The sequence below is a fragment of the Culex pipiens genome, chromosome 2 (genome assembly GCF_016801865.2).
Source record: "Culex pipiens pallens isolate TS chromosome 2, TS_CPP_V2, whole genome shotgun sequence".
Taxonomy (NCBI): domain Eukaryota; kingdom Metazoa; phylum Arthropoda; class Insecta; order Diptera; family Culicidae; genus Culex; species Culex pipiens.
Window position 1 is genome coordinate 117,020,578 of NC_068938.1, and position 12,888 is coordinate 117,033,465.

The window sequence follows — 12,888 nt, forward strand, 5'->3', positions numbered from 1 at the left end:
GATAAAACGCGAAATTCTACTTTACGATTTATTTCAGTGGTACAGGTTGTCAGTTGTCGTCGTCGCGCGCTGCACATTGTTTACAAACAAGAAAAAAGGAAAACGCACACGAAAAGTCGCGATTGCGTTCCCGGTTCTGCTACTGACCGGCAAACAAAACCGGGACCGAGTTCTTTATCAAGTATCAAGCTGGTTCGCAGTCCCAACAGACGGAAGCCATAAAACACTTTCCGGTAAAATTAAGATGCACCCCAGGAAAATTTCCTGTAGCCGGAGTTGAACCTGCTTGAGTGGATTCCGAAACAGTGGCCCAGAAATTGGATTGGTTCTTCGAAACGCAAGTGACTGCCGGATACAACCTATCTATGGAATGGGAGCTGCCACGGAACGGGACGTGTGGGTGAGTTCGAGGAGAAACGAATAGAAGCTATAGGTTATGTTTTTCAAATTCATTATTTTTCGTGAATTTTCAGGGCCAAGGAACGAACAGGAATCTTAACGAAAGTAGATTCAGACCAAGGAAGAGTTAATTTTGTCGCAAGAGCTTTCTTTGTACCGGAGCGAACGAAGCCGTTGACCGGGCGGATGATTTAGGGTTTGCTAAGGTGACAACAACGGTCATAAGTTCGACCCGGCCTCGATGCGCCGCGGAAACCAATCTGCAGGGAACATTTCGTCACCAGGTAGACTACGAGGTAGTTTCAACGACGTTACAGTAGTCCCTGCTGCTGGTCGTGCAAGGATCCAGATTATCAACCGCCGGGACGCTATCTACGCAGCCGCCGCCAGCTAAGGAACAGCGCTCCCTGTCGCTGATGGCCCGCTTCTTGTCAATGCTGATTGAGCACCGGCGGCAAGACGTTAGCGACCAAGCCATGAAGAATGTGGATGCTGGAAGTGAGTTTCACGATTGAGTTATTCGAATTAAGCAAAATTTGTAATGTTTGCAGAAAACGGATTGGGTCTGGGCCGCTGAATACGTCGTCATAAGCATTGCGAGAAGAACGAGCTAAGTACTGTACTGTGCGAAATACTCGTTCATTCTGACCCAAGTGATGACCCCTGTGACAATTTAATTCAATTTAACATGTATTAATCAGTACCAAATAAAAAGGTTAGCTAGGGTGTTTTTTTTTTTTGCTCGGAGGGTCCAACTCTTTTCGCTACGCCTCCAATCGACGGCACCGATTTTGTCGGTGAACAGGTTATGGCGAAAACGATAAACATCAGCATCAAAAAAATCAAACCATCCACATTAACGACCCCCGGGTCTTTTGTGGTCTCTATTGCAAGTTTCTGCTCGAACCTAGTAGTCTGAAGGCTTGAATGGGGAGAGCACCCAAACCTCTTTCTACTCTAAGGAACCTTCCACCCCAGTGTTTGAACTGACGACCTTTGGATTGCGAGTCCAACCGCCGCCAGCGATTCCACCGGAGTAGGCTTGGTTTGGTGTGTTGTTTGTACTTATGGCATGGAGACGACTCCTACACCTGAAATGACTTAACGGCCTAACAACCAAGGCCGGGACCGACATTTTAAGGAAGGTTGGAGCAGATGGGAATCGAACCCAGAATCATCCGCTTACAAAGCGGACAGCGTAACCATTCGACCACGCACTGCCACAACATCACGGAGATGTTAGGTGCTACTTCGTGTGGGGAGGGGTTTGTGCCGGTTTTATAGGTGTCGAACACAAATTATAATTAAAGACAGTTTGGGTCTTTAAGCATTTTTATTTGAGCCGTGTTCGCTCCGCTTAAGAGGTAGTTACAGACTGCCGGCTTATTTCTAAAACTTATGCTAGCTAGCTAGTTGGAAGGATTTTAGGTAGACAAATCCTTCCTAGCCAGGTGAGCCTAAATCAACAAGCTTGGGCTTGTTGGGAAAGAGCAACAGAGAGTCCGATAATGATCATGTTATCGGGCTCGGTTTGTTGGTGAAAGGAAAACAGAGAGTCCGATAATGATCGTGTTATCGGACTTACTTCGGAACATAATTCCTCCGGGGGGTGAAAAAGCATGTCCTCATGCGTTATAATATAAATGTGTTTCTGTTCTTTACGCCTAAATAATTAAGATGTGTTTTTGATTATAGTTTTGCTTAGTAACATAGGCGATCCTCATATATATGGATTTGAACTATAATTCAAAATATTTTTATAATTTTAAAAATTATCTGTTTAACTTTGTGTTCCTGGCTATCTATTTTTGTTTGAAGAGTTAATAGATTAAATGTTACATGAAATAACTGAGTAATTATACATTTCTTATTCATGGTTTGCTTCTTGATTTTTTTTTTGTTTTTTTTTTTTTAAATGTAACAAAAGTGGATGTGTTTTCATTATAATATTTCAAATATACATTTTTTTTAATTATTGTTTGTTTTCTCAACCAGTTAACACAATATTTGAGATACTTTTTTACAACAGTTGTATTGGTTTTAGAACTGAATTTATGCTAATTAGCCTTTTTGGCATCAAGGTTATTTTGTACTACATTTTTTTATTGCTTATAACTGTCCGATTTAATTTATGTAATTTTTATTATTATTATCCTTAACGTTATCGTTTGTTGAGAATTCATTTGACACAGTATCTGTAATAGTTTTTGAACTCATGTGTAGTCTTTACCGATTTTTATGCATACGATTTTTATGCATAATTTTGTATTTCAAATCTTCATCTATTTCTCGCTGTAAACTGATCCAATGTATTCCGATGTCTTAGTTATACATGACAGTTTTTTTTTACCTAAATTAAGTTCAGTTACTTGTTTTAAGACAACATAGTCATATTTTTTATACCGTTTTCTGATTTTGAAAGTTAGTATGATTAAATTCCTATTCTTTTATATGTTGTCAAAGGAAAAATATGTTCCTAATGTTTTTTGCTGTACTTAAGATTTCATTGAATTGAAAAATAAAACTATTTTTAATTAATTGTTTTAGTTAATTTTGAATCATATTGAACACTTTTAACCTTTTTATGATTATTTTTGTTTTTTTGCGAGAGTCATGAGTTATAATTTACAGTCAGAATGAAATTTAATTGAGTATTTTTTTCATTAGTTGACACACACTATTTGAATCATTTTATTTGCAACCTTATATTTTGTGATGTAAACAATAGTTTTAAGGTGTATTCACCCTATATTTTAACGTATTACCATTATAAGTACATTTTGATACATTGATTTTAGCTTTAGGTACTAATAGATTTTTAAATATATTGGTATATTTATAACCATTATTTTTTTGCATTTGGGAGAAGAAAAAAAACTTTTCAAAGTTCTTTTGCAAATTTTTCTATCTTGTCTATGATTATGTGGTATATCATATATTGAATTTCTATCCACTCTTACATAAAAAAATATACTAAATTTCTTTTAGGCATTTTGAAACCTTTTTTTCATTGTTAATGTTGTATTGTCCGAACACTGTTGTTTTCAGTATCGTTTAATTTTTCTTGATAAAATCCTAAAAAAAATCTGGACTTGTCAGGATTGGTTTTTGAACACTGGTCTTTTTTTTCTTTTTTTTTTAAGAGATACAGTTTTTTTAAATAAGCATACAAAACAAATACTTTTAATCACAGAAAAGCTGAGACTATTTTTTATCTGTATTTTGCTTTAAATTTTTAGCTTTTAAATATTCGAAAGTAGTAAGAAAGCACTTTTTTCAATTTAAATCATAATTCGTTTTAAACTCAATATTAATCAGTCAAAGTTTTTGAATTACAGTTTGTGTGTGCCTTTTTTTTTTAATTGTAACATTCATTTTTCTGAATTGATACTGTGTTGTTTGGACACATATTATTATTCACAATATGATGACAAAATGTCAATATGTGGGTGGTTGTTTAATTTTTCTATCACCAAATTCTCAGAGTTCCAAAAACTCTAAAATATTCATGGTAGGTTTATTTTCCGTATTATATTCGTATGCCGTACAATTGCTGTTGATTTTTTTTTTTATTTTGAAATTTAGGAGTCTATATAGATTTTTTTTTATTGCTAGCTGCTTACATTTTTATTAATCAAGATTTCTCTGAATGATATGAATCGTAGAGTAAAATTACTTCTGATAGTTTTCAGTTGTGGCAAAATGATTTTCTTTTTAAAATTTAAGCTTTTTATCAGCTTATTTAGAAGCCTTGGACTTAAAAAAACCATTGTTGAATGATTTCTTCATTATTATTTTTATAGTATCTAATTTATCAATTAAATTTGTGTTTATTTTTTTTACGTCTTGTAATAAATGTTAGGGACATTTATTTCTGAATTACTTCTGCAATTATCGTTATAATTTTAGTTTATTGAACACAAATTACAAATGCTCGTTGGTCTACGTCAATCGATTGTTTGTTTTACACAGCAAACACTATTTTGTTATGTTTGCATTGAACTTCAGATAAAAAAAATATTGATATTAAATTCAAAGCAACATTCGAAACAGATAAAAAAATGTTTTAGTGTACATTATATCTGTTTGAGCTAATATATGCATTGTTCTTTTATATCTTTCTGTTGTGAATACTACAACAATCTTGAAATTTCCTTGTACTTGGTTTTGTACAACAAAATTTTTATTATAGATTTTTTTTATATCAAAATAAAAAAACGTATTAAGTACTCATATGATTGAGATTACGGTCTTAATTTGTTAGGTTGATAAATATTTTTTTTTTACTTTCAAATAACTGCTACTATCATGTTCGCATGACTCTTTAAAACAATTTTTTTCATATTTGTTTGTGATTTTGCTACATAGAAATTAGTATTGTGTCAAAATAGAAACAATCTTAATAGAGCTTGGCACAATAAAAAAAACATTTTTTTTGCTGGGCAAAATATTTTTGCAGCTTTTGATTGGATATTGTTTTATCTATTTGAATTTAAGTTATCAAGCAATTTAGATGCGATCAATAACTGTCTCTTCAGTTTTATTTTGTTTAATTGTCGTTATTTCATGAAAATCATTTTAAAAACATGTGTCTTTGACATTCGATAACAGCTTCTTAAAAGCGTATTCCACGATGTCTAGATATGGAGTGAGCAGTTTTACTTTAAAAATTTTGCAAAATATTTTGTTAATATAGTTAACAGAAGTCTTGCCATTTTGATTTGAATCGGTCTGAATCACTGATCTGTCACCTACGATGTTTTTACTTGTTATATGAAGGTTTTTTTTTTTACCCCGATCGTAAAAGCGGTTTTGCAATTTATAATTTTGAAATTAGCCTACTATCTTACATGGTAAACCATATTTCTGGGGTGATGATTTGTATTTCCACTTTCTAGTTAAAAGATCAATTGACAACTTTTTACCCCTATCGTAAAGCCTTTGATTTGACAAAATTTTGGAATTTGTGTCTACGAACTTATCTTTATATGTTAACACATACCTATTCGATGACATGCAATTCGTTGACATGAAGTTCCGTTGATTTCTAGATAACTTGTTGTTCCATTGGTTTTTGTTGGCTTCGCTGATTCTTGATCCATCCGTTGATTTTTTTGTTCCGATAGAACTTTTTGTTGACGTGTTGTTTGCTGGATTCGTGCTCCGTATGATGCGACGTTGACGTTGAAATATGTTTCTTGCCTTTTTGGTAAATTTGTTTTTCGAACTGGTGAACTTTTTACGTTCTGCAATTAAGATAGCGTTGCTTGGTGATTCTTCTTGAAGATTTTTTATTTGTTTGTTGTCTGTTTGTGTTGATCTATTCTGACTTGTCATTTCAATCAAACACTTTGGACTGTTTTCAAACATCAATCCCGGTAGTTGGCTCCTTGCCTTCTGCTGATTCTTTATCCTTATATCCATCAATTCACTTGATGTTGATTCATTGATTGTTTGATTAGTACATTTTCGTACTATGTTCAAATTATATTGAACGTTTTTGACATCTGACTCCCCAAGGAGGCCAATTTTTGCACTCCATTTTAACAGGGCACTCAGGTCTTTTATAAGAGAAGAGGATATATTTCCATCTTCTATAGAATAATTGAGTCTTGTTTTTAGATCAAGAGCTCTTTTTAATACACACTACGAAAAAAACGTGTAATTTTCGGTTAAATTAGATGCACATAACTGGAGCATCAAATTAGACGCAATGTTGTGTCTAATAAGACGTAAAGTTACACGACCCAAACAATCTCCGATATCGTGTAAAATTACATTAAACGTAGTTTTGGTGAGACATTTTCGAATAGGAATCTCATTTTTCTTATTGGACGACAGTAAACGTGTTTCTGTATTCTGAAGTTGAAATGTTTTTATTGCACAATATTCATCACAATTAATTACAAAACTTTCACTCGTTTTTCGTTGTTTTTACCACAAAGATTTTTCACTGGAGTAGCGCCATAAACCCTCTGCCTAGGATTATTTCCACTAACAACCTTCCGGCATCTCATTTGTACCGTGTTGGCCACTCGCTCAAGGAAGCATCAAGGTGGCACAGATGGAACCGAACCGAGGATTGAACCGACGACATGGAGCCCTGCACTTGCACACTATGTTTCGGTTTATTCAGGAGCATTTCTTTTTGCGGCTTAAAACGTGTTTTTCCTCGCGTTCCATGATGTCCGTCCGCAACCTGAAAAGACCAAAAAATATTTGCTATCGGTTTCAGGTATATCAATTAAAGAAAGTTTAAACTCACCTCTATCAGAGAATTGACTGGTTTTCTCTAAAACGGTAGCAGGTTCCGGCCAGTAAACGAAAAAAATAACGGAATCTGGATGAAAAATGCTATTCTCTGCGACGTCGAAGCTGGCTGACGGTTTGACGTTTAACAATTCTGACAATCGTGTAGCTGCTGACGTGCGTGAAATTGGGTTTCATTTGATGTAAAATTATATCAAATGTGATGCTCCAGTTATGTGCATCATATTTAGCGTAAAATCAGGTTATTCGAGATGTAATTTTAGGTTACGCACGATGTAAATGAAAACCAGTGAGAATTTTATCAATTTACGCCAAAATTAACCTAAATTTACATCGAAAATACGATTACATGTTTTTATCATCGGTTTAATCAAGAATTACGTCTAATGTAATATTAAATTTTTTTTAGTGTGTATAATTTGTTGGAACTGTGGTTCCATATTTACGAACTGGTACATTTTTTCCAGTCGTTTTCCTTCACTTCACTTCTACTCTTCTCTTTTGATTCTCACTGAGTCATCCTCTTGATGCGACGTATGGCGGGATGGCTCTCAAATCAATTAAGTTGCTAGTCGTGGTGGTCCTCGTCGAGTACTGCTCCTCAGGTTCCTCTGTTGGCGGTGTCCTCAATTCCGATGTTCCGATGATGCTCGAATACTCCGGTGACGTTCGGGATTAATTCCGTATTTGTCCGGGAACACACTTCGCGAATGGTTATTAATCACACGCATGCACTATTTGATTCTGCTCTGAGGTTGATCGACGCCGACCGGCTGCGCCAATTATAATTAAAGACAGTTTGGGTCTTTAAGCATTTTTATTTGAGCCGTGTTCGCTCCGCTTAAGAGGTAGTTACAGACTGCCGGCTTATTTCTAAAACTTATGCTAGCTAGCTAGTTGGAAGGATTTTAGGTAGACAAATCCTTCCTAGCCAGGTGAGCCTAAATCAACAAGCTTGGGCTTGTTGGGAAAGAGCAACAGAGAGTCCGATAATGATCATGTTATCGGGCTCGGTTTGTTGGTGAAAGGAAAACAGAGAGTCCGATAATGATCGTGTTATCGGACTTGCTTCGGAACATAATTCACAGCATGCTAATTTTTTGCCGTACACAACTGGATCAACGACAACCCAGTTCCATCACTAGGTAAACGACACCTTCGCCTTTGCCGCTCTATTCAGCAGGTGCTGTTTGAACAAAATTGATTTGGCCAAATTCCTCAGCTTCCGGCTCCAGTCCGGGTAGTTCTAGTATTTCTAGTTCCATCCGAATCTTCTTCAAAATACAAAACTAATCTAAGTGACAGTTGCCAATGACGTTTAGAAACGTCACAGCCCACACTGATCGAAATTTTCTCTTAAATCTTTAAGTTCCTCCTCGTGAATCCGTATTTACCATTATTTACCATTATTTACTGGATTTGCTCCAAATGCCATACGGATCAAGCATGTGCCCAACCCCTTGTCTGGAGGGCTCCCCATTGCTCGTCCATGTTACCCGTAGGCGCGTCCTCGTTGATCCGCTCGTCGAGCTTCCGACTGTACTCTGCAGCAACGTCGCTGCTAGCGAGGCGCTGGACGTTCAACCGCGCTATCCTCGCAGTCCGCGGGGTCAACACGTTCGACAGCCTAGCTCGGATCTTGCACGCTACCAAGAAGTGATCAGAGTCGATGTTCGGTCCTCTGTACGATTGGACGTCCATCACGTCCGAGAAGTGTCGACCATCTACCAAAACGTAATCGATTTGGGTGCACGATTCGCCATTCGGGTAGCGCCAATGTTCCTAATGTTCATGCGCGCAAAGAAGGTGCTACAGATAGCCATTCCTCTGGCTGCGGCGAAATTTACCAAACGTAGGCCGTTGTCATTCGTGCGAGGATAAAGGCTCTCCTTGCCGATGACAGGATGGAAGAAGGCTTTCCTTCCGACCTGCGCGTTTGCGTCTCCGATGCCTATCTTCACGTCGTGTCTTGGGCACTCTCCATAGGTCTTGTCGAGGCGCTCGTAGAAAGCGTCTTCATCATCATCGGGCTTGTCGTTCGTCGGCGCGTAGATGTTGATCAGGCTGTAGTTGAAGAATTTGCCCTTTATTCTCAACACGCAGATCCGGTCATTTACCACCTTCCACTTGATGACTCGGTTCTTCTGATCCCCAATCACTACGAAACCGACTCCGTGCATCGCCTTTTCGCCGCCATTTCTTCTTTTTTTTTTTTTTTTTTTTTTTTTTTTTTTTTTTTTTTTTTTTTTTTTTTTTTATTTGTAAGGCCCACCACACTCCCCCATACCAAAGAGCTCAATTTGAGCCCCCTGGTTATGGACTCCTTACTGTCAACAGCCCTTTAATATGCAGCACATAAACAAATAAACTAATTTTAACAGGGCTGAGACGTTTACATTTTTCATACAAAGCGCGGATTACAAAACAAGAAAGGTGTGTGGAGGACGTGACACATTTATTAGCTAATGAATCCCAGTGGAAAATTTCCGATTAAGGGATTCATGCTTAACTACAACATTAACACTACAAACGACATTCAATTACATGGATTACACAAGTTACACTACAGTTATTATTAAATGGTTGATGGCTTCAAATGTTGTCTTAATCTTATTTTGAAAGTTTGTCGATTTAAACATGAACTTATTTCTAACGGTAACTGATTGAATAAAGTTGGACCTAGAAAGGTAAACCGTTTTTGTCCCAAATTTGTAGTCATTAATTCACGTTGTAAATTATTACTATTTCGTAGATTATACGTGTGCGTGGCAGTTGAGAGTTGCAAATTGTGATGAATGTTTCTATTATACAAAACGTCATGAACGAACAGCAAAACTTGTAGGACACAAAGTGATTTAACAGGTAGAACATTATGAGTGGTATCTGCATAAAGCTGAAGAGTCGGAAAGAGGAGTGGTTTATTGAATACAATTTTTAAACATCGATTTTGTAAACGCTGAATTTTTTGAAGGTATGAAACACACGCTTGACCCCAGATTGAAACTAAATAGTTAAGACGGGAATGAATATAAGCATAATAAAATTTTAACAAAGCATGTTTAGGCATAAATTTTCTCACTCTCCACATAACCCCACAAAGACACGAAAGTTGATGTTCAATATGTTTTATGTGTGGCGACCATGACAGGATAGGATCCAAATAAATTCCAAGGTATTTAAATTTGTCAACACATTCAATAGCTTCAGCATTAATATAGGGACTTAGGTGGACAGGCAAAGGGTTTCTACAAGAGTGAAAGATCATGTATTTAGTTTTTTGAACATTAAGTGACAGAAGATTTTCATTGAAATAACGTGTAAGAACAAGAAGATCAGATTCAATGTCATTTATAACAGAGTTAACATTGAAACCAGGATAGAAAAGTGCCGTATCATCCGCAAATAACCTTGCAGTACCTTTCAATGGAATATTACCTAAATCATTTATATAAAGTAAAAATAACAAAGGACCTAAATTACTTCCTTGGGGAACACCAATTTTAATGGGCAGAGACAAACTGTTTTTATTATCTAGAGTTACAAATTGTTTCCTATTTGACAAATAACTTTTGATGATGTCGTTTGCTATGCCTCTGATTCCATAATGATCCAACTTCCTCAGTAAAATTGAGTGATTCAAAGTGTCAAAAGCCTTTTTTAAATCAAGAAATAGTGAACCAACTATATGTTTTGTTTCAATTTCACCGGAAATAAAATCAACTAATTCTGTTATGGCTATAAGCGTACTACAACCTTGTCTAAAACCATATTGAAATTGGTATAAAATATTGTGTTGATTTATAAAAGAAAGTAAACGTTTAATAAGCAGTTTTTCTAAAATTTTGTTGAAAACAGAAAGCGTTGATATAGGACGGTAATTGTTACAATCGCTTGCATCTCCAGACTTAAATATTGGAATTACTTTAGCAACTTTCAGGCAGTCTGGGTATTGTCCCGTCTCTAACATTCGATTAAAAACAGCACACAAAATTCTTGAAAACGGAACAGCGTTGTCTTTTAATACTCTAACTGTAATATTGTCAGGACCGCAACTTTTTTTGTTTTTCATGTCATTTAGTAAAATTAAAATTTCATTTTCAGAAGCAGGCCTAAGAAAAATTGTTTCAGAAACACGTGAAGCATTATGCAAAGGACTGGGATTGGTAGCAGGTATTTGATTAGCTAAATTTTGACCGATTGTAGCAAAAAAGTTATTAAAAATATTGCAAACATCACTCGTGTTATCAACCAATACACCATTGTGAGTTAACATAATTTTGTTATTTTTTTTCGATTGACCAAAGATTGCCTTCAAATTGTACCAAAATTTGGAAGTGTTATTCAGAAGGGAGTCAAAGTACGTTTTTTTGTTATCATTTTTAATTTTTTCTACTTTTTTTGAAACATAAGACAGCATTTCTTTGATATGTCGGTCGTTCGGTCGTTGTTTAGCATGTTTTAAATAATTATTTTTTATTTTAATAAATGTCCATAAGTCAAGATTCATCCACGGACAGTGAGAATTTTTAAGTTTGACTTTTTTTGTAATCGTTTTAGTATATTTCTCAAGTAAGACATTGTAAGTTGTTAAGATCAAATTCATAGTGTACTCGGGATCACTGAAATCGTTTAAATTATTTATAAAAATCTTAAAATCATGATTAAGTTTCCTATTATCGACGATATTTTTCTTTAGAATAACCTTTTCCTTTCCCGAGCTCAATCTCAAGGTTGATACAATTTGGACATGATCACTGACGTTGGTATAAACTGTGTCATTACGTAATCGAGAAGAGTCTTCGACTGAGCAAAGCACGTGGTCTAAGATGTTTAATGTAGCTGGTCGGGTTGGGAAGGTATTCGTGCAAATAAAGTTATATGATTCGAGCAAAGATCTGTATTTTATTACTATATTGTTATTATTATTATTTAGTGGGACATTTACATCTCCAAAAACAAAACAAGAATGATTAGAAGAGGTGGATTCAATTATGTTTTCAAGTATGGTTAAAAAGTCATTAATGTTATAGTTCGGAGGTCGATATACTCCATGAAGATCAAATATTTGTCCATTAATTATCAATTCAACGAAAATGTGATGGAAACCGTCGGTGTGGATATTCGAAATAAATCTGTGATTGATATTGTCCTTGACATAAATTGCCAGACCACCGTTGGAAACATTTCTACACGAAAAACAGCAACTGTAATTAGGAATAGCATACAACGTACAATTTTCGGCTTTAAGCCACGTTTCACCTATTATTAAAACATCGATGTCACATTCACAACAATCTAAAAAGAGCGCAATTTCATCAAATTTAGCAAGATTATTTATTCCCCTTACATTCCATTGCAAAATTTTTATTGTTTTTTCGGCAAGTTTATTTCTATAAGAAATGTTAAAATCTATTATGTTATCGTGATAAAAATTTTCTAATGTATTAGCCATTTATATATATTTATTAAAATCAGAACTTACGAGGAATATATTATTGAAATTATACATTTTTCTTATGTTTCTTTTGACGCTTGTTATTCTTGTTTGTAATTGACGAAATGGACTGTTCCTCATCGTTGTCATCCTCATCATCATCGTCATTTTCGTAATCCATATCATCATCATCGTTCTCATCATCAACAACATCTTCAGGTACATGATCATTATTTTTACGAGCATTAGATTTTTTTGACAGAAGTTCACGTTTAGTATGAATACTTTTAATTCGATTTAAGTCATTGCGATTAGTAATTTTTTCAACTGTGGCCCCATCGTTTTGCTTAACCAAGATGACGCCACCTCTGCCTGTCCACACATATTTAATATTCAAAATGGACTGTAAGTCACGCATTTCTTTAAGAAGACCCATCATAAGTGGAGTAAGTTCATCACGAATTGTAATATTGGAATTATTAGGGAAAGTATCATTGATTGAGGAGGGTTGAAGTGGTCCGAATTCTTGTTTTTTCAAAACAACCATGTCTTTGTAAATAGTGTCTTTGAAAGTAACTCTGATAGGAATAGTTGAAGTAGGATTTCTGTTGTTGCTAAAATTTTTTACATAAAGTCTGGAAGCCGTCAAAACTGCGTCAGGCGGTAAAACAGCACCGATGCAGTCAAACGTTTGTTTTATCAAATCATTCACATTTTCATTAGGGGATGAAGGCATGCCAAACACAATTGCATTGTTGGAAACTGCATTTTTGTTTGTGTTATCA

At 35.4% G+C, this 12,888-nt stretch overlaps 1 protein-coding gene across 1 annotated transcript; it reads right to left on the reverse strand.

Annotated features, from left to right (window-relative positions):
* Positions 1 to 688: 688 nt before the first annotated feature.
* LOC128092664 (craniofacial development protein 2-like) lies at positions 689 to 8,849 on the reverse strand. Its single transcript, XM_052706972.1, has 3 exons — positions 8,517 to 8,849; positions 8,166 to 8,451; positions 689 to 891 (listed from the first exon to the last, which is right to left on the reverse strand). The coding sequence occupies exons 1-3, from the start codon at positions 8,847 to 8,849 to the stop codon at positions 689 to 691; spliced, it is 822 nt and encodes a 273-aa protein (XP_052562932.1).
* Positions 8,850 to 12,888: the final 4,039 nt, after the last annotated feature.